General features: G+C 44.9%; 1 protein-coding gene across 2 annotated transcripts in view; it reads right to left on the bottom strand.

Moving 5' to 3' along the window:
• Positions 1–20062: 20062 nt before the first annotated feature.
• The window catches only part of polr3b (polymerase (RNA) III (DNA directed) polypeptide B), a 97095-nt gene continuing 93917 nt past the window's right edge, over positions 20063–23240 (bottom strand). For both annotated transcript variants that reach the window (XM_041216115.1, XM_041216116.1), the window contains 3 exons: positions 22856–22969; positions 21964–22137; positions 20063–20687 (listed from right to left, as the gene is read on the bottom strand). In XM_041216115.1, the coding sequence (XP_041072049.1) occupies positions 20558–20687; positions 21964–22137; positions 22856–22969 (418 nt within the window). In that variant the 3' untranslated portion in view covers positions 20063–20557. The remainder of the gene's footprint in view (positions 20688–21963; positions 22138–22855; positions 22970–23240) is intronic.

Below are 23240 nucleotides of genomic sequence, written 5' to 3' on the forward strand. Positions count from 1 at the left end.
CAAAATCCTGGAACTCCCTCCCTAACAGCACTGTGGGTGTACCTACACTGCATGGACTGCAGCAGTTCAAGAAAGCAGCTCACCACCACCTTCTCAGGCCAGCAATGCTCACAACCCATGAATGAATAAAAAATAAAGTGATGCTTCTATTGCACTGAACCTTGGTCATACTTATCTCTTTATTACTCATTCATGGGATCTTGGCATCACAAGCCAGGCCAACATTAATAGCATGTCCTTCATTGCAATATATTGCCTGCTACGTGCAAGGGTGAGAAAAATCTCAAACCAACTGAACTTGGGAAAGGGGGATCCAATTGTTCTGATCCATGCTGAGACCAACAACATAGGGAAGAGTAGGCAAGAGATCCTGTTTGGACAGTGTACCATAAACTAGGAGCTGAATTAAAAAAAACAGATCTCAAGGGTTATTACCTGAGCCATGTACAAATTGGTCTATAGAGAAGCAGATTAGGGAGGTGAACATGAGGCTGAAGGAGTGGAGTGGGAAAGAGGGGCTCCATTTCATTGGACACTGGCATCAGAACTGGAACAGGAAGGAGCTGTACCATTGGGATAGGCTCCACCTGGGCTGTGCCTGGTGAAAAAGAAAAATAGAACAGCCACATGGACTTTAAACTGGGCAATGGGGGAGGGCTCAGGTGGGAAAGGTATTAACTAATAATAGTTCAAAAACAATTGAAAAGAAAGAGTTGAGTAACAGTCAGAAATAGTGCTTTAGACAATACATGTAAAAGGGAAACTAAAATTTGTAGTGACTAAACAAGGAGAGAGAAAGAAGATTGGCGAATAAGATGTCAGAGCAGGACAGGTTAATGGCCCAAACACACTGAGTGTAAGGAACAAATCGAATGAATTGCAGAAGCAAATTAAACTTGGAGGGTATGACATGCTAGCCAGTATTGAGAAATGACTGCAAGATGGTCAGGATTAAATACAAGGAGGTAGGAGACATGCTTCTAGTTAAACAAAGCCCTGGTTAGACCACACCTGAAGTTACTGTGAGCACTTTTGTGTGCCACATCTCTGGAAGGATATGTCAGCCTTGGAGGGAGAGTAGTGCAGGTTTACTAGAATGATACCTGGATTCCATGGGTTAAATTAGGAGTGATTACACATACTAGGGTTGTATTCCTTGGAAATCGGAAAATGCTGGAAGAACTCAGACCTCTAAACAAGATTCATACATACTCAAAACATTAACTCTGTTTCTCTCTCCACAGATGTTTCCAGACCTGCTGAGTTTTTCCAGCATTTTCTGTTTTTGTTTCAGAATTCCAGCATCCGCAGCATTTTGCTTTTGTTTTCCTTGGAACTCAGATGGTTAAGAGATGATTTGATTGAAGTTTTCATGATATTAAGGGGAACAGGCAGGGTAGATAAAGAGAAACTCTTTCCACTGATTGGGGAGTTTCGGACTAGAGGGCATAATCAAAAAATTGGAGACAGACCTTTCAGGAGTGAAATCACAGTAAGTTCAATAGAAATTTGGAAATCTTATCTGCAAATGGCAGTTGATACTACATCAATTGACAGATTTTTGTTATCCAAAGTTATGAAGGGATAGGGGACAAAGTCAGGTATATTGGGTTAGGTCGTAGATCAGCCATTACCTCAGTGAATAGCAGAACATACTTGAGGGGCTAAGTGATCTCCTTCTGTGCCTATGTTATATGTACCTATGCCCCAAAGTGCTGATGAGGGATTCAGTGATGGTAACACCATTGAATGTAAAGGGGAGTTGGTTAGATTCTCTCTGGTTGGAGGTGGTTATTGCCTGGCATGTGTCTGATGCAAATGTCACTTGCCACTTATCAGCTCAAGGCTAACTGTTGTCGAGGTCTTGTTGTATCTAAGCATGGACTGCTTTAGTATCTGAGGAGTCGTGAATGGTGCTGAACATTGTGCAATCATCAGCGAACATCCCCACTTCTGACCTTATGATGGGAGGTAGGTCATTGATGAAGCAGCTGAAGATGGTTGGGCCGAGGACACTACCCTGAGGAACTTATGTCCTGGAACTGAGGTGATTGACCTCCATCAACCACAACATATTCCTTTGTGCTAGGTATAGACTTCAACCAGCAGAAAGTTTTCCCCTGATCCCCATTGACTTTAATTTTGCCAGGGCTCCTTCATGCCACACTCGGCCAAATGCTGCCTTGATGTCAAAGGCAATCACTCTTACCTCATTTCTTGAATTCTCTATGTTTGAACCAAGGCTGTAATGAGGTCAAGAGCTGAGTGGCCCTGGCAGAACTCAAACTGAGCATCATTGAGAAGGCCACTTGATAGCACTGTTGACCACACTTTCCATCTCATTGCTGATGATGGGAGAGTAGACTGATGGGGCAGTAATTAGCCAGGTGGAATTTGGTCTGTTTTTCTGTGGACAGGATATATGTGGGCAACTTTCTACATTGCCGGGTAGATGTCAGTGTTGTACTGGAACATATTATGGCACAGCTGTTGGCAAATGCAGAGTTGTTCAGATCCCAAAGGCAAACTTGAAACAACTGCCACAAGTTGTTTTGCAATTTGTATAAACTTCAAGATGCATGCCTTGAATTCAGTAGTAATAAGACTACCAAGTCTAACAGGTTTTTACAAAACTAGATTAAACATTTATTAATAAGAGAAATGATTTTAAACACATACATAGATCTACAAATTATTACCATGATGACTTTTAAATCCCCTACTTAATCTGACTCCCAGCCACAATTTCATTAAGGTAACAGTAAGACACACAGGTTTTATAGGACCCAGGCAAGGTGACACACAACACCCTGAACCAGTTGAATTCAAGGCGAGTTTTCTTAACATCAGTTCTTTGAAAACAGCAGCTTGAGGAATAGATGCTGAAGGCTTTTCACACTTGTTAGATCTTAAAAATGCCTACGCTTATACACAGCCTTCACTCCCTTATATATATATTTCCCCTACGAATGCAAATTCCCATTGTTTCACTATGTCTTTGGACTTTATCTTTCTGATAATAAAAATCTCTCAGAGCACTAAGTTTTACCAGTAATCTTTGGGAAAAATAAACACACTGAGCAGGGTTTTTCAGTTGTCAAGCCCGACACGCCAATGTGTAAAATGACATGTGATGATGCCAGGTGTGCGTTCCAATGTCATCGTGCTGAATTGCAATGTTTTGTTCGGCGAGCACACGCAGGAGTCAGCTGCACGTCCGCCAATATGCAAACCGCCTATTATGGTCATTAAGGAATGAATTAAGGCAATTGTAAACGCTGCTCGTCCAACCTTACGGTTGGAGGGCAGGCAAAAAGACCAAGCAGCATTTGCGTTTTTTAGGAAACCTCATCCAGTAGCGGGATGAGGTTTCCTAAAGCTTTTATTAATTAAGTAAAAAAAATTTTCATCAATATAAAAACCAAGTCCCATCTCAGGTGACACAGTCACATAAGGGGACATGCTTAAATAAAATTTTAAAACTTTTATTTAATAATTCCAAAAGTCCTTCAATCTCCCTGAGGCAGCGCTGTGCCTCAGGGAGATTGAAGCACTCTTTCGTGTGCATGCGCGAAAGAGCATTGGCCCCCACCCTCCCTCCTCCCCTGCCCATAAAATGGTGGCACAAAGCCAATCGCGGGCGGCAATCGGCTCTCTGGCCGCCTGTTCCCACCAAGGCCGCTCACCGCCTGAAAACGTCGGGCCACTGTTTCTAAACCTCACCTGGCTAGGTGATACATTCCACTCCTCCTTTGAAAACAATCTAGCCTGATTTATTTAAAACTGCAAATGTCTTACATTCTAAACTTCCCCCATGTTTACCACGTTTACATCAAAGACTTCAGACCAGCCTTTACTCCAATTAAGTCTCTCACATACACACGCACACACAGATATAGAGACAGGTTTCACTATTTTATAATAAGTTCCAATAACATTATGAGAATTATTATATCCTCCTGACAAACAGCTTGGCTAGGGCCGTGGCTACTAATGGAGCACAAGTCTTCAATACTACAGCTGGGATGTTATCGGCCCATAGCGTTTACTGTGTCCAATGTGTTCAGCGGGGTTTCTGGATATAACCTGGAGTATATCAAATTGGCTTGAAGACTAGCATCTGTGACAGAGGGACGTCAGGAAGAGGCTGAGATCATCCATTCAGCCATTCTGGCTGAATTTATTGCAAATGTTTCATAGCATCAGAGTCATATAGCACAGAAGGAGGCCTTTGGCCCATCGAGTCCATGCTGGCTCTCTGTACAGCAATCCAGTCAGTTCCATTCCCCCACTTTAGTCCTGTAGTCCTACAAGTTTATTTCCTTCAAGTGCCTATCTAATTTTCTCTTGTAATCATTGATTGTCTCCACTTCCACCATCCTTGTAGGCAGCAAGTTCCAGGTCAATACTCAACATCCAGGGCTCAACATTCAGTTCAACAATTTCAGACCATGAACTCTATCCCCCATTTTGAAATTTTGCCCCCCCCCACAAGTGCCAGTCTGTATCGTGTCTTCCTGTTTTTGCTTTCAGATACTGCTTACCTTTCTCTGCTATGAACACATCCTGCTCTTTTGCTTTCAGACAGTGCTGACCCTTATTCTGCTATTAACACCAACTCTGGACCAAAGCTTTAGACTTTAATATTATCATTACCACTCCCATTGCCTTGTGTTCCATGACATCTTTGACATTTAATTCCCCCCTCCCCACCCTCTAACCTATCCCTGACCTTCCCTTTTGCTCTATCTTCCCCATCCTCCTTTTCAATGACATAAAACGCATCACATTCCTCTGAAGAAGAGTCATACGGACTCGAAACGTTAACTCTGTTTCTCTCTGCACAAATGCTGCCAGACCTGCTGAGGTTATCCAGCATTTTCTGTTTTTATTTCAGGTTTCCAGCATCCCCAGTACTTCGCTTTTATATTATCTAGGTCAATACAACTCGCTGTGTTAAAAAAAAGTTCTTTCTCGCAACCACCTCTCCTACCCCCACCCTGCATTTCTTGCCCAAAACCTTAAATCTGTGTTCCCTAATTCTTGTACCATCAGTAAATGGGAACAGCTTTACTTTCCCACCTTTCATTGACATACTGGGCTTCTCCACCATCAAGGATGTGGATATTTGAGGAGTTTCCTCTGATCTGTTGGTCGTGGGATCGCTTAGCTTTGTCTATAGTGCGCTTTGTCTGCTGTTTAGCATGCATGTAACTCTCTTTTGCAGCTTCACCAGGTTTTAACGTTATGTCTGGTGCTGTTTCTGGCATACTCTACTACCCTCCCCATTGAAGCAGGTTGTCACACTGGTTTGATGGGTTGAGTGAGGGATATGCTGAACGATGAGGTTACATACAATTTTATTGCTGCCGAGGGCCCAAGGTGCCTCATGAATAGTAAGTTTTGAACTGCTAGATTTGTTCAAATCCATCCTATTTAGCACAGTGGTGGTGCCACACAATAAGATGCAGGGTCTTCTCAATCTGAAGATGGGAATTTGTCTCCACAAGGACTATGTGGTTGTCACTCCTACCAATGTTGTCTTGGACAGAGGCATCTGCAACAGGTAGGTTAGTGAGGGCAAGGTCAAGTAGGTTTTTCCCTCTTGTTGGTTCCCTCACCACCTGCCACAAAGCCAGGCTAGCAGCTATGTCCTTCAGAACTGGGCCAGCTCTGTCAGTCATGGTGCTACCTAGCCACTCTTGGTGCTGGACTGTGAAGTCTCCCACTAAAGAACATTGTGTCCTTGCCACCCTCAGTGCTTCTTCCAAGTGGTGTTCAACATGGAGGAAGGAGTACTGATTGATCAGTCAAAGGAGAGTGGGAGGTGGTAATCAGCAGGAGGTTTCCTTGCCCATGTTTGACTTGATGCTATGAGACTTCATGGGATCTAGGGTCAATGTTGAGAACTCTCAGGACCACCTCCTCCCAACTGTATACAATTGTGCCACTACCTCTGCAGGTCCATTCCATTTTAATCTTGTTAGACTTTACTGTAGTGGTTTGATACAACTTGTTTGGCCATTTCAGAGGACAGGTAACCATGTTGCTGTGAGCCTGAAGCCACATATAGGCCAGACCAGCAGGTTTCCGCTCCTGAACAGGCATTAGTGGACTATATTGTTTTTCAATGACAGCCTGGTGACCATTACTGATACTAACTTTTCATCCAGATGTATTTAACTGAATCTGAAATCCCCAGCTGCTGTTATGGGATTTGAGCTCATATCTCCAGATCGTTAGTTCAAGTCTTTGGACAACTAGCCCAGGAACATACCCAATATGCTCCCATTCCTGCTAACCCTGGAGTACTGCATGCAGTTCTCAGCCCTACATGTCATGGGTGATATATTGGACATGGAGGGGAAGAAGCACAGACTCTCCAGACAATGCTACCAAGCAACATTTACTCAGCAATAACCTGCTCACTGACACTCAGTTTCAGTTCTGCAAGGGCCACTCAGCTCCTGACCTCCTTAAAGCTTTGGTCCAAACATGGACAAAACAGCTGAGATCAAGAGGCTATTACTAGACTAATATCAGGGATACCAGGGTTGTCTTATGAGGAAAGGCTGGACAGGTTGGATTTGTATCTGCTGGAATTTAGAAGAGTAAGAGGCAACTTAATTAAAACCTTTAAGATCCTGAGGGGTCTTGACATGGTGGATGTGGAGTGGATGTTTCCTCTTGTGGGAGAATCTAGAACGAGGTGTTACTATTTAAAAATAAGGGGTCACCCATTTAAGACTGGGATAAGGAGAATTTTTTTCTCTCAGAGGGTTGTGAGTCTATGGAACTCTCTTCCTCAAAAAGCAGTGGAAACAGAATCTTTAAATATTTTTAAGGCAGAGCTAGATAGGTTCTTGATTAACAAGGGGGTGAAAGATTATTGGGGGTAGGCAAGAATGTGTTTGAGGTTACAATCAGATCAGCCATCATCTTATTGAATGGTGGGGCAGGCTTGAGCAGCTGAGTGGCCTACTCCTGCTCCTAACTTGTATGTTCGTAGATGAGGTAAGAGTTACTGCCCTTGACATCAAGGCAGCATTTGACCAAATGTAGCATCAAAGAGTCCTAGCAAAGCTGGAGTCAATGGGAATTGGGGGAAAACTCTCAACGGCTTGGAGTCATACCTAACACAAAGGAAGATGGTTGTAGTTGTTGGAGGTCAATCATCTCAGTCCCAGGACATCACTGCAGAAGTTCCTCAGGTAGTGTCCTCGGCCCAACCATCTTCAGCTGCTTCATCAATGACCTTCTTTCCATCATAAGATCAGAAGTGGGGATGTTCACTGATGATTGCACAATGTTCAGCATCACCTGTGACTCCTCAGATACTGAAGCAGTCCATGTCAAAATGCAACAAGACCTGGACAACATTCAGCTTGGGCTGATAAGTGGTAAGTAACATTCACGCCACACAAAGTCCTGAAACTTCCTCCCTAACTGCACTGTGGGTGTACCTACACCACATGGACTGCAGCGGTTCAAGAAGGCAGCTCACCACCATCTTCTGAAGGGCAACTAGGGATGGACAATAAATGCTGGCTCAGCCAGAGATTGAAGGCTGTGAGTGTTGGAGGTTGAAACTTTGAAGACTGAGATAGATAGACTTTGGTTGGGTAAGAGATATGGAGCAAAGGCAGGTGGATGGAGGTGAGGTGCAGATCAGTCATGACAATACAATTACTGAACAGGATCGAGGGGCTGAATAGCCTCCTCCTGTTTCTAATCACATTGAAACTGATCGAATCATTTAACCAAAGTTAGGGAAGGGAATATCTCACTAAAGCCTGCTGTCCTGTGATTTAGTCACTCAATGCCCCACCCACATAGCGTTTTCATGCACAATAATCCTTTTGAAATCCAGAAATTGAAAGACCAACATCTTCCTAGGGAATCAAATGTAACTTCCAATCCATCAGGCCCATTGTTCAGTTAGATATGAGAAAAAAACACTTTAGTATCTAAGCTCTAGTCACCCCTAAGTGAGACTCAAGGGAACTAAAGGATATTGAACTCAGTCTCCAGGGCTCCAGACAGTTTATCATTATCAGTCATATTGATTCTTGATCACTGAAATTGCCCCAAGCACGATCTTTAGATTAAACTCCTTCCCTTGCGTCTGGTGATGATAGAACATTAACATTAATATTGAAATCTCCAGCTAACTCTGTGTCTATTCTCGGAGTCTCCCTCTGTCTCAGTGGTTGGTTATTGTTGGTAATGAGATTTGAAGTTGCTTTTAGAGACAGCCTATGTATGATCTTGGAGCAGAATCTGACCTCACACTGGTACATCAGACCCAACGCCTGCTCCTGCTCCCCATTTAAATAAGGAAACCAAGATGTAAAAACAGGAAATGCTGCAGGCACTCAGCAGCTCAGGCACACCATGGAGAGCCTTGCCTTCATTACTTCTGGGTTTGACTATTTTAACCCACTTTTGGCTGGTCTCCTACTTTCTACCCCTCTGTACGCTTGAGGCCATTCAAAACCCTGCTGCCTGTAACTTAACTCGCACCAAGTCCTATTCACCCCTGTGCTCACTGACCCACGTAGAGTTGCCAACCCTCCAGGATTGGTTTGGAGTCTCCAGGAATTGAAGGTCAATTTCCAGGACACTGCTGTATACAGCCCTGGAGAAAAATCATCGGGACATTAAAAAAGATTGTATATTTTGAAATTTTCTTTGAACATTTCTCTTTACCAAATATAAAAATATTGAAAATGGGGGAAAAGAAGGCTGTTTGGCTGAGTCTTTTTGCTTTCCAATTGGCGTAGGAAGGCAGTGCGTCACAAGAGTGGATGTCGTTTGGTAGTAAAGAACTTGAACATTGCTGAAGAAAGAGACATGTCTAAGCTTTTCATCTTGCACTCTTCAGGACACTCACAAGGGTACCAATATAAGAGGAAAACAACAATATACACTGAATGTGCAAAATAAGTGCCAGCCATTCGCTGACTCATTCCTCGGGGCAATGCCTTTACTAATAAGGGTTCAGCTGCCTGGTTTAAATTTCAAACAATGCTTGACAGTTAACGGTTAGTCACCATCAGTGGTGCATTCTCCATGACAACGCCACTTGCCAACCAATCAGCACTCTCTTCACATACAGTATAAATTGTTGTTTTCCCCTTATATTGGTATTCTTGTGGGTGTGCTGATGGGTGCAAGATGAAAAGCTTCGACATGTCTCTTTTTCAGCAATACTCAAGGATGGGTGTGTTGGCCGACGAATGGCTGGGGCATGGGGACTAGTCATGTGATGAAACCTCCAGAAATACACTTAAACACAGTTGGCAACCCAAAGTACACTGGTCAAGCAACATTTCAATTTTAAAATTGTTTTCAAATCCCTCCATCCTTAGCTTTGTAATCTCCTCCAGCCCCACAATCCTCTCTGTGCGCATCTAATTCTGGCCTCTATCCCAGATTTTGACCACTCCACCATTATTGACTGTGCCTTGCATCTCCTCAGCTTTCAGCATGGAATTCTCTCCCTAAACCTCACCGCCTCTCTATCTCCCCGTCCTTCTTTAAGACACTCCTTAAAACTTACTTTGACTCAGCTTTTGGTCCATCTGCTCGGATATTGCCTGATGCTGCTCAGCATCATATTTTCCTTTATAATGATCTTGTGCCTTGAGACAGTTTATTATGTTAAAGGTGCTACATAAATGCAAGATGCTGTTTTTGGCGGAAGCAGATTAATGTTGCAGGTCGATTTGAGATAGAAGTTGTTACGTAAGTTGTTGGAGATATTAACTACATTTCCACAGCCCGCCTCCTGGTTCAACTGTTGTGTTCTCCTTCACAAGGAGGGGATTGGCCCTATAATCGTCTACTGCTGGCATCTAATACATTCCAGATAATGCTGATAGAGCTGTGACCTTAATCTTGACAATGTTCATTGTCCATAAACGTGTAACAGAACAGATCGCCACTCTACACTTCTGAGATGGGTACAAGCTGCTATTTTGGGCAATACCAATTCAAACCTGCAGCATAATTTCATTAGAAAAGAGAGTTTGATTCAGTTTCACTGTGGCGCAGTGTGTAGCTCTCTCTCCTCTGAGTCATTAGGGCTGTGGCTTCAAGTCCCACTCTAGGAATTTAAGCACATAATCCAGGCCAACACTCTCAGTATAGTGCTGAGGGTCAGGCCTGAGGGAGTGCTGCACTGTTGGAGGGTCAGGACTGAGGGAGCACTGTACTGTCAGAGGGTCAGCACTGAAGGAGTGCTGCACTGTTGGAGGGTCAGTGCTGAGGGAGTGCTGCACTGTCAGAGGGTCAGTGCTGAGGGAGTGCTGCACTGTCAGAGGGTCAGTGCCGAGGGAGTGCTGAACTGTCAGAGGGTCAGTACCGGGGGAGTGCTGCACCGTCAGAGGATCAGTACTGACGGAGCGGACTGCATCGTTGGAGGTGTCATCTTTCAGATGAGACAATAAACCAAGGCCCTGTTTGCCCTCTTGCATTGATGTAAAAAATCCCATGGCAATATTCTAAGAGCAAGGGAGCTCTGCCTGGTGTCCAGGCCAATATGTAATCCATTTTTAAGATGATTGGTTGATGGATAACTGGTCATTTATCACATTGCAGTTTGTGGGACCTTGCTGTGTGCAAATTGGTTGCTGCTTTTCAGACATGATCTTCTCAACATCCGTGCAATGGATCGATATCATACTTCAGAAGCAAGTGAACTGGGACCGATAGGTGAGGGGAGGGGGAGGGGGGGCGGTTGTGGGGGGGGGGATTGAGTTCCTGCAAGGCTTTGTCTGCCCCATTGCTCTAATTTCAGTCAGTTAGGTTAGATGTCACTAAGTTCCTTTCTCAGAGTAAAGGATACAGGTTCCAGGGCGGGGGGGTAAGTACAGATTTTATACAAATATTCAAAAAGTATCTGGACAGGTAGCTGGGCTGACCTGCATCCTGGGTTCCTGAAATTTGCTTCATGGGTTTTGCATGATTGAGAGGAATTTTCCAGCATTATTTTCTCCATCACTGGTTCACGGGTTTTTTCTCACAGCTGCCAAGATTTTGCCTCTCTCAGGAGATTGAGAGATCTGAGAGGTGAACTTTAAAGGGATGGGTTCAGATGACAGGTTTCGTGGATCAACTGATCTTCTCCTGTTGTGCTGTGTGAAGAGTCTCGCTGAGTTACTCAGTGGCCTTTGCAGATGAAACCAAGACCCTTACAATGGTAGCTTTCTGAAAAAGAAATTCAATTCACTTAAATCACACTGGGTTGCAGTCTATGTCCAGACATGAAATCAGTTTATTTTTGTTCATCCACGGGATGTGGGCGTCGCTGGCTGGGCCCAGCATTTATTGCCCATCCCTAGTTGCCCTTGAGAAGGTGCTGGTGAGCTACCTTCTTGAACTGCTGCAGTCCATGTGGTGTAGGTACACCCACAGTGCTGTTAGGAAGGGAGTTCCAGGATTTTGACCCAGTGACAGTGAAGGAACGGCGATATATTTCCAAGTCAGGATGGCGAGTGATTTGAAGGGGAACTTCCAGGTGGTGGTGTTCCCATCAATCTGCTGCCCTTGTCCTTCTAGATGGTAGCAGTTGTGGGTTTGGAAGGTGCTGTCTAAGGAGCCTTGGTGAATTCCTGCAGTGCATCTTGTAGTTGGTAGACACACTGCTGCTACTGTGCTTCAGTGGTGGAGGGAGTGAATGTTTGTGGATGTGGTGCTAATTGAGTGGGCTGCTTTGTCCTGGGCAGTGTCGAGCTTCTTGAGTGTTGTGGGTGCTGCACTCATCCAGGCAAGCAGGGAGTCTTCCATCACACTCCTGACTTGTGCCTTGTAGACAGGCTTTGGAGAGTCAGGTGAGTTACACATCGCACGATTCCTAGCCTTTGACCTGCTCTTGTAACCATGATATTTATATGGCTAGTCCAGTTCAGTTTCTGCTCAATGGTAACTCCCAGGATGTTGATAGTGGGGGATTCAGTGATGGTAATGCCATTGAACATCAAGGGGCGATGGTTAGATTCTCTCTTGTTGGAGATGGTCATTGGCAGACACTTGTGTGGCATGAATGTTATTTGCCACTTGTCCATCTAGAAGGACAAGGGCAGCAGATTGATGGGAACACCACCACCTGGAAGTTCTCCTTCAAATCACTCGCCATCCTGAATTGGATATTGTCCAGGTCTGAAACAAAAACAGAAAATGTTGGAAAAACTCAGCAGGTCTAACAGTATCTGTGGAGAGAAAAAGAACAGAATTAAGGTTTCGAGTCTTAATGACTCTTCTTCAGAGCTCTGAAGAAGAATGCTCCTCAGTGAGACATCAAAAAATGGCAGAAGGCACTGGATACTGCAAAGGCTATGGGCCCTGACAATATTCCGGCAATAGTACTGAAGACTTGTGCTCCAGAACTTGCTGCGCCCCTAGCCAATCTGTTCTAGTACAGTTACAACACTGGCATCTACCCGGCTATGTGGAAAATTGCCCAGGTATGTTCCGTACACAAAAAGCAGGACAAATCCAATCCAGCCAATTACCGCCTCATCAGTCTACTCTTGATCATCAGTAAAGTAATGGAAGGGGTCATCAACAGTGCTATCAAATGGCACTTGCTTAGCAATAATCTGCTCACTGAAACTCAGTTTGGGTTCTGCCAGGGCCACTCAGCTCCTGACCTCATTACAGCCTTGGTTCAAACGTGGACAGAAGAGCTGAACTCCCGAGGTGAGGTGAGAGTGACTGCCCTTGACATCAAGGCAGCATTTGACTGAGTGTGGCATCAAGGAGCCCTAGCAAAACTGGAGTCAATGGGAATCAGGGAGAAAACTCCACTGGTTGGAGTCCTACCTAGCACAAAGGAAGATGGTTGTGGTTGTTGCAGGTCAGTCATCTCAGCTCCAGGACATCACTGCAGGAGCTCCTCAGAATAGTGTCCTTGGCCCAACCACCTTTAGTTGCTTCATCGATGACCTTCCTTCCATCATAAGGTCAGAAGTGGGGATGTTCGCTGATGATTGCACAATGTTCAGCACCATTCATGACTCCTCAGATACTGAAGCAGTCCATGTCCAAAAACAGCAAGATTTGGACAATATAAAAGCAAAATACTGCAGATGCTGGAAATCTGAAACAAAAACAGAAAATGCTGGAAAAACTCAGCAGGTCTAACAGCATCTGTGGAGAGAAAATAAACAGTTAACGTTTCGAGTCCTTATGACTCTCCTTCAGGGCACTGAAGAAGCAAGTTCTGGAGCACAAGTCTTCAGTACTGTTGCCGGGATATTGTCAGGGTCCATAGTCTTTGCGTTATCCAGTGCCTTCAGCCATTTCTTGATATCACACGGAGTGAATTGATTTGGCTGAAGACTGGTATCTGTGATGCTGGGGATCTCTGGAAGAGGCCGAGATGGGTCATCAATTGGCAATTCTGACTGAAGTTTGTGGCAAATGCTTTAGCCTTACCTTTTGCACTGATGTGCTGGGGTCTCCCATCATTGAAGATGGGGACATTTGTGAACACGATTCCTCCACTGAGTTGTTTAATTGTCCACCACCATTCGCAACTGGATGTGGCAGGACTGCAGGTATTAGATCTGATCCGTTGGTTGTGGGATTGCTTAGCTCTGTCTGTCACTTGCTGCTTATGCTGTTTGGCACACAAGTAGTCCTGTGTTGTAGCTTCACCAGGTTGACACCTCACTTTTACGTATGTCTGGTGCTGCTCCTGGCATGCCCTCCTGCACTCTTCATTGAACCAGGGTTGATCACCTGTCTTGATGGTAATGGTAGAGCGGGGGATATGCTGGGCCATGAGGTTACAGATTGTGTTCGAGTACAATTCTGCTGCTGCTGATTGCCCACAGTGCCTCATGGAGGCCCAGTTTTGAGTTGCTAGAACTGTTTGAAATCTATCCCATTAGCACAGTGGTAGTGCCACACACGATGGAGGGTATCCTCAATGTGAAGATGGGACTTCGTCTTCACAATGACTGTGCGGTGGTCACTCCTACCGATACTATCATGGACAGATGCATCTGCGGCAAGCAGGTTGGTGAAGATGAGGTCAAGTATGTTTTTCCTCTTGTTGGTTCCCACATCACCTGCCACGGACCCAGTCTAGCAGCTACGTGCTTTAGCCAGCTCGGTCAGTAGTGGTGCTACCGAGCCACTCTTGGTGACAGACATCGAGCTCCCCCACCCAGAGTACATTCTGCGCCCTCAGTGCTTCCTGAGTTGGAGACTGACATCAGGAGAGAGAGGCACCTGACAGGGCAAGTGCTGAGAGGATGTTTCCCCCTCCTGGGAGAGTCTAGAACGAGGGGGCACATTCTCAAAATTTAAGACAGGGATGAGGAAGAATTTCTTCTCTCAGAGGGTCTTTAGTCTTTGGAATTCTCTTCCCCAGCGAGCAGTGGAGGCTGGGTCAAGGATTATATTCAAGGCTGAGTTGGATTTTTGATTGACAAGGGAGTCAGGGTTCTGGGGGGTGGACAGGAACGTGGAGTTAGGGCCACAACCAGATCAGCCATGATCTTATTAAATAGTGAAACAGGCTTGATGGGTCGAATGGCCTACTCTTGCTCCTATTTCTTGTGATTTTATAAGAGCTCCCATCGACTGAGCTAAACAGGTTAAGAGATTCATTGATTACCAAAAGCATACATGTGTGAGAAATGCCCTCTACATGCACTGGGGAGTGGGACCAGCTGAATTTCTCTTGCAGAGAAGCCAGCAAAAGGCCGAATGGCCTCCTTTTGTGCTGTGATTCTCCATTCTACACTATGATTCTACACTAGCCATGGGTAGTGCAATTACTGGATAAAATTGAATAAGCTGGGGCTCATTTCTCTGGAAAAAAGGTGAAGGGTCGTCTGATAAAGGTCTTTAAATATGAAAGGCTTTGATAGGATAGACGTCCAGAAGGTGCTGCCAGATTTGTGGGTGTGGGGTGGGGGGTGTTGGGGAGAGGTGGGCACAAGTCTAAAGCTCAGGAACATAAATAAGACAGTCACTAATAAATCCAATAAGGAATTCCGGAGAAATCACATTTCCCATAAAGCAGTGGGAATGTGGAACTCACCTACCAAATGAAAGAGCTGAGGAAATGTAGATGCATTTAAGGGGAAGCCTTAAAGGAATGGAAGGGTATGGTGATGGGCTGAGACAAAGGCATTTGAGAGGAGGCTCACGTGGAGCGTAAACACCAGTCGGGCTGAATGGCCTGTGTCTGTGCTGTAAATTCTAGGTAATTGGGTGGAACCATTTAATTATCAATCTTAATGCCTCATGAGTGAACAGCAGGATGGCTCTCCTATTAGATACTTGCCCCCTTTCAGCAATCTGCTGTGATCAGCAACTGGAAGGTAACATAGGTTGTGTGATCATGGTTGTTGCCCATTACTCAATTGCCTTGCCAAGTGGTGGATGGCCACAAGGTATCTCAAATTTCTGCTTCTTCGTTTTGCTTAACAGAGAATTATAATGGAGAGTAGAAAACAATTCCACAGGTGAAGATACTAACCTCAGAACACGTGTAGGGAGTTACATCTTCATAACAATGGAACAGAAATCATTGCAATAGTTTCAGACGAGGCGAGATCAACTCATCCTCCTAACCAGTCCTCAGCCCATCCACAGTATTTTTCTTGATGCATTTCTAGTAGATTACATTTATTGACTAAAACCTGTCTAATTCCTTCTTGAAACACAGTAAGATTCCTTGCTTCACACCTGGCCAGTAATCTAGTTCACTCTTTTTAGTAAAAAAAAGTTCATGTACTTATTTTCTTTTTGTTGTCATTTATGTACAGCACAGGAGGCGGCTATTCAGCCCATCGAGTCCATACTGGCTCTCTGTAGAACAACCCAGTCAGTCCCATTACCCCGTTCTATCCCCGCATCCCTGCAAGTTTATTTCCCTCAAGTGCCCATCCAATTTCCTTTCGAAACCATTGATCGTCTCTGTTTCCATCACCCTCGTGGGCAGCAAGTTCCAGATCATTACCACTCGCTGCGTGAGAATGTTCTTCTTCACATCCACCCCCACCCCCCCTCCCCCAGCCCCCACACCCCCCAGCAGCTCTTACCCAAAACTTTAAATCTGTGTCTCCCTAGTCCTTGTACCATCAGCTAATGGGAACAGGGTTTTTTTCTTTACCTTATCAAACTGTCATTATCCTGTACACCCCTAGCAAATCTCCCCTCAAACTCCTTTACTTCAAGAACACCCCCAGCTTCTCCAACCTAACCTTGCTAAAACTCCTCATCCCTGGAACCATTCCGGCAAATCTCCTCTGACCCGCTCAAGGGCCATCACATCCCCAAAGTGCAGTGGCCAGAATGGTACTCAGTATTCTAGTTGTGGCCTAAGCAGAGCTTTATAAAAGTTGGAAATAATTTCCCTGCTTTTGCCCTCAATGCCTCTGTTCATGAAGCCCAAGGTCCCATATGCTTTGCTAACCACTCCCTCAATATGTCCTGCCACCTTCAAAGTTCAATGCACAGGGACCCCCTGGTTCCTCTGTTCCTGCACACTTTTTAGGACTGTGCCATTTTTTATATCGCCTCTCCCTATCCCTCCTGCCAAAAGGTGTCAACGCACACTTCTCACTTACATTCCACTGCCACTTGTTTGCCCATTTTGCTAGCTTATATCCCGTTGCAGTTGATTGTATCATCCTCACTGTTTACCACTCCAAGTTTGGCAGCATCAGAAAATTTTGAAATTTTTCTCTGTATTCCAAGATCCGAGTCATTTCTATATATCAAAAAAAAAAGCCAGGGCCCTGGCACTGACCCTTGGGGAACATGATTGTCTACCATACTCCAGTCCGAGAAATAACCATTTACCACGGCTCAATGTTTTCTGTCCTTAAGCCAATTTTTTAAAATCAAAGCCGACACTGACCCTCCTCTTCTGTGAGCCATATTTTTATTAACCAGCCTTTGATGTGGTACTTTGTTAAACATTCCCCTAAAATCCATACATTTCCCTAAAATCCATACATTTCCCTAAAATCCATACAGACAGCAACCATTGCTTTCCCTTCATCAGTCCTTTAGCAAGTGATTAGGAAGGCAAATGGAACGTTAGCGTTTATCACAGGGGGGAATGGAATATAAAAGTAGGGAATTTTTACTGCAGCTGTATATAGGGCCTTGGTGAGACCACATCTGGAGTACTGTTAACGTTTCGTGTCTATATGGCTCTTCTTCTGAAGAAGTCATACGAACTCGAAACGTTAACTCTATTTCTCTCTCCACAGATGCTGCCAGACCTGCTGCGTTTTGCCAGCACTTTCTGTCTTTACTTCAGATTTCCAGCATCCTCAGTATTTTGCTTTTATCTGGAATACTGTGCAGTTTTGGTCTCCTTATTTGAAAGATGATACAAATGGGTTAGAAGGTTCACCCGACTCATTCCTGGGATGAAAGTCTTATCTTATAAAGAAAGGTTGGACCTTTACTCATTGGAGTTTAGAAGAATGAGGTGATTTTATTGAAACATAGAAGATCCTGAGGGGACCTGATAGAGGATGTCTCCACATGTGGGGGAGACTAGAACTGGGGGACACAGTTTAAGAATATGAGATCTCCCTTTTAAGATGGAGGCTGGGCCATTGAGTTTATGCAAGGCTGAGTTGAATAGGTTTTTGATAGACAAGGGAGTGAAGGGTTATGGGGGAGGGCAGACAGGGAAGTGGAATTGAGACCAGAACCAGATCAGCCGTGATCTTATTGAATGGCGTAGCAGGTCCAAAGGGCCTACTCCTGCTCCTAAGTCCTATGTTCCCATCTCTGTTATTCCATCAAAAAATTCAATTAGATTAAACAAACACGATCGCCCTTTTACAAATCCGTGCTGGCTCTCCTTAATTAACTCAAACCTCTCCCAGTGCCTGTTGATTTTTTCCAATTATTGTTTCTAAAATCTTACCCACCACTGTTGTTAAACTAACTGGTCTGTCATTACTTGGACTGTCCTTAGACCCTTTCTATAATAAGGGTGTCAAATTTGCCACTCTCCAATCCTCTGGCACTTCCCCTGTTTCAAGGGGAGATTTGAAGGTTAAGGCAAGCCCTTCCACCGCCTCCACCCTCACTTCCTTTAACAACCTAGGATGCAGCCATCTGGACCAGGAGACTTACCCACTCTGAGGTTAGTCAGCATTCCAATTTTCACCATATCCATTACCTCTACCATCTCTGCAACTACAGATATTTTGTCAGCTTTCTCCTTAGTAAACACTGATAAAGTACTCATTAAGTATTCCAGCCTTACCCTGCACCTCTAAGCATATATCACTCTTTGTCCCTAATGTGACCCACTTCACTTCTTACTATTTAGATGCTGGTAGAAGGTTTTTGGGTTCCGATTCATGTTGACTGCCATTCTATTTGCATACTCTCCCTTTGCCAGTCTTATTTTCCTCTTCACTTATCCTCTCAACTTATTGTGTTTGTTCTAGTTCCTGCTTAAAGAATTCACGTGAAATGCATTATTAACCCTTTTTATTAAGTTTCATCATATTCTCTAGCTTACTGATCATCCAAGGAGTTCTAGCATCTCCTCCTTAAAGATCATGCGTTGTTCCATTAGTTTTTCCTGTCATAAATCCTGGTCAGGACCCCAGGGAAAACTCCCCTGCTCTTCTTTGAAATAGTGTCATGAGATCATATATGTCAACTTGAGAGGGCAGATGGGGTTTCAATTCAATGTCTCATCTGAAAGACAACACCTTGATTGATTTTCATGGTCAGGCCCAAGAGTGGGACTTGAACCCATAACCTTCTGACTCATAGGTGAGAATTTTACCAACTGAGTCACTTGTTCCTTGAGGCTGCCCTTAATTTGTAATGGTGCAGCTAAAACCATCAGGTCAAGACCCACAGCCAGGGAGCAGGCCCTCCACTCTCGAACTCCGTCACTGGGTGAGGCCAGAAAGGAGGAATGATCTGTCCTACTTTTGACCAAATAAAACATGAACAAACGATTAGGGGCAGAGTCTCGCTTGTTGGATTCTCTGCCTCCATTTCTCGAAGTTCTCACATTGCTTTACGGTGTAAAGGATCCCCACTCTCTCAAGCCTGACAACAGCTTCAATGGGTCGCGGATCCCTTTATGGAGGACAAGCTCATGTACCGGATCGGGAGGTGACATGCCACTGCTCACGCCTGCCCAGATGTCAGTAATCGCCTTTTAGCAATTGGAAGGGAGGTTGGGCAGTCTGCAGAGTTGAGACATGGTCACAGCACCGAGTATGCTTCAGTATCAGAATATGTACACTTCCCACCCAATCTGAAGACGTGTGGTCTCCTGGGGGAGGAGCTGGAAAGCCAGGCTAATTTTGGGAAAGAAAAAATGGGAAAATCTCTCTCTCCGATCCATCCTGACGATCAAAACTAGTTCATTTAATCTGCTGCTGACCCTGAGCAGCATTTCCCTAACCCTCCACTGCTCCAATATTTAAGCCCATTCAAGACAGGAGCCAACAGTGAACTGGCCCAAACACTTTATTTTTATCTACCACGAGTTGAAATAAGATGGTCGTGAATTCGATTTCATTGTTCCCATGGCTGTCACGTCTTTGCGCTTTTCCCCACGGACAGCAGTGTGAAGGGGTGGAAGGAATCGTGGGCTGACTAACTGCCTGACAGGCCGTGAAGTGAACGCTCCTTCCCTGCCTGTAAGCGTCATTCTCCCAACCAATAGGGGGTGGTTAGTCCTGTACGCGATGAGGGCTTTTTGGGCTCCCACGGCCCCCATATGACGAGGGTTAGAGTCTCCCACACCCACCGGGTGTCACCACAGAAACACTGGGTTCCTCTACTTCAGGCAGCTGTGGATGCTCAGTCATTGAGCATATTCGAGACGGAGGTCAGTAGGATTTTGGACGCAAAGTGAATTAAGGGATTATGGGGATAGTGCTGGAAGGTGGAGTTGAGGTAGAAGATCAGCAATGATCTTGTTAAATGGCAGTGCACAGGCTCAGGGGCTGAATGGCCTCCTTCAGCTCCTATCCTGATGGTGGTGATTGCAGGTTCACAGTTTCAGCATTACTGCCAGGCGAGCTCAACTCAGACATTTTATTGTAAAAAAAAGATTTATTTGAAATGATGTATCCATAGCATACAGAATAAAACAGATACAGCTACCTTCCAAAAATTAAATTAAATAACCCTTCTTCTTCGAGTCTGTCTTGGCCATTCAGCTACTCCCAGCTGTGACGCTTATAGCTGAATGATGTCGGGCGGTTTTGTTTTCTTGTTTGATAGCAAAACTAATTTTGGTGAACAAACACAAGGCCTTGTATTAACTCTGCTCCCTCGCTTCAAGAGAGCTAGCCAGACCTTTATGAAGGCAGCTACAGTCAGTGTTGCTGTATTGTATCAGCCCATCAATCACAAGCAAATGATTCTCTCTCCTTGTCAACTTGAGAGCTGAACAGGGAGCATAAAACAGACATATCTGAGGTTTCGATCTTCCCTCCACAGCCCGGTGATGCTCTGGGGAGAATCTCTGTGCCACGAGAATTTGTGCCATTTCTGCTTAAACACCTCCCTCACTTTCCAGGGCAGATTATTCGTTGTACCTGGCCAGCTTCAATCTGGGCACAATGTTCATGGACTGCAGCTCCTGGAACAGCAGTTTACAGGCATATGGGATACGCAGTGAGGAAACATGACACGATGACTTGCAGTAATGACACCTAGGAAGACAAAACATTCTTAAATCATCTGCTCTAAACTGGGCTGAGTAAAATTATCCAACTACTTTAAAAAATGCTTTTTTTTTAAAAAAAAACACACAAGAATCAGTCCCCGCCCAGGAATGGAGAAGGAAACAGGCCTTTTAAATTGAGATATCACACGAGGGACAGACCCCACTAGGTCAGAAGAGTGCAAATCTGCACCAACCACAGTTGATGTCTCCAATACACCAGCACAGAACTTGAAGTGATATTAAAACACAGTTATTGGGGGTTTACAGGGAATATAGTTCTGCAGTGTTTAAAACTGCATTCCAGAAAACCAAAGCATTTAAGATTTTCTGAGCATGATACAGATAAACTGTACAACACAGCCAAGTGATACAAAAATCTCAAATCGCTGCACACCGGATAATTATCAAATGCCATTTTAACACAGTTAAAACGCTCAGCGTTAGAGTCACATTTCCAAAGCATTAGCAATTTGCCACAGACCAGGATAATGACGACGAAAAGGTTACGGCAGGGCAGTGGTTATAGCACTAGATGAGAAATCAGAAATCAGGTTCAATTCCCAGCCTGTCAAGTGATGAAGTTAAAAATCAATAATTCTGGTAACTTGTGGGAAAAAAAATGGTTCGTCCGGCCTCCCTGACTCAATAAAAGACAGAGTTGCATTTTTATAGTGTCTTTTATAACCTCAAGGCCTCCCAAAGAGTTTCACGACCAAGGAAGTATTTTTGATGTAGGAAACATGGCAGCCAATTTGCACACAGCAAGATCCCACAAACAGCAATGTGATAACAACCAGATCATCTGTTTTCGTGATACTGATTCAGGGATAAATACTGGTCCCAGGTCACTGGGGAGAATTCCCCCTGGTCTTTGAAGTAAAGCCATGGGGGTCTTTTATACCCAAAGGGAAGACAGGGCCATGAGTTAACATCTCAGCTGAAAGATGTGGAATCCGACAGCGGAGTGCTCCCTCCGCCCTGCCCCTCCGACAGTGGAGCCCTGCCCCCCGACAGTGGAGCGCGCCCTTGGCCCTGCCCCCGCCACCTGTCAGTGAGGCCCTGCCACCCCCACCCCCAACTCCCCCCACCACCCGACAGTGCACTGGAATCATTTTGCACTCAAGTCTCTCAAGAGGTGTTTGAACTCACAACCTTCTGACTCAGAGGTGAGAGTGCTGCCTACTGAGCCATGGCTGATGGGGTAACGGCAGCTAATTCTCTCAGGCCGCCTCTCAACAAGTGAATAAAGCAGCTGTACTTACCAGCCAGAGTATCCCAGGAGACCACACTGCCCGCAGACATCCACCTCAAACGCATCACTCGAGATCATCAACCTCTCCAGCAGCATCATGCTGGCTCCATAGCCAATCAGGCAGTCACGTTCCATCTCACCAAGCCGCAAACCTCCATCGCGAGATCGTCCTTCTGTTGGTTGCCTGGAGGGTCAAGTTTTGCAAGAATCATCATATCAAGGCTCGAAGCCACCTGCAAGCTGCCCAGTTACACAGGAAGTACCAACACTGCAGACCTTGTGTCATTCACCATCTATACACTGCTCCTAGATTCTCCCACTGATCACCAGCCTGATCACAGCAATAGTTCAAAACAGGTTATTTAACACAATTAAACTCATTCCATTTACTTATTATTTCTTCTAGACCCTCAAAAGGCTCAGGGCCAATTGAAATTTCCAACACTGAAACATATAGATTTTCATTAGGAAAAGGTATCCAGGGTTATGGAGCAAATGCAGCTAAATGGAGATGTGGGACATGTGTGCCTGCTTTTAATAAAGTGGTCGAGCAGGTCCACAGGGCTGAATGTCCTCCTCCTGTTCGTATCTTGGGCCCTTTTATTCCAATTCCTTAATCTGTCCTTTTGATTTAATTTTCAGAACATTGTTAAGTGGAAGTTGTACAGGGGACTCAACATGCAGGGAGTGGGCAAGCTGTCAGGTTCACACTAACCTACGCAGTTCACAGGTTTTAACAAACATTAAGTTAAAATTCAATCACGTTAACTTCAGGATCTGTACTTCTCACCGTACACAACGGGAACAGTTCCAATCAGCTGGCCAACAATGCTGGCAGCAGATCGCTATACAGTAGGGCAGGATTAATAATCAATATTAATTTAGCACTGACGAGAGCTCACCTGGTGAGGACAGCCCGGGGACCTCGGGCCCGAGCGTGCATCTTATCCAGGACCATGTGCTTCAGCTTCTGATAGTACACAGGGCCGAAGTAAATGTACGCCTCCAATGGTTCACTGGAAGAGAGAGCGAGAAAGGGAGCTGGGTCTGGGAGGGAGTTGGTGACTGAGCATGCCTGAGCACGAGAGTAAGACAGTAAAGTGCGCGAGCGAGAGGCAGGGCGCAATAGCGAAATACATTAAAGATTTTTTTTTAAAAACAAGGACGAGACATACTAAAGATACAAACATACGAATTAGGAGCAGGAGTAGGCTCTTTGGCCCCTGGAGCCTGCTCCTCCTTTTAATAAGATCATGGCTGATCTGATTGTAGCCTCAACTCTACATT

The sequence above is a fragment of the Carcharodon carcharias genome, chromosome 21, assembly GCF_017639515.1.
Source record: "Carcharodon carcharias isolate sCarCar2 chromosome 21, sCarCar2.pri, whole genome shotgun sequence".
In the NCBI taxonomy this organism is placed as follows: domain Eukaryota; kingdom Metazoa; phylum Chordata; class Chondrichthyes; order Lamniformes; family Lamnidae; genus Carcharodon; species Carcharodon carcharias.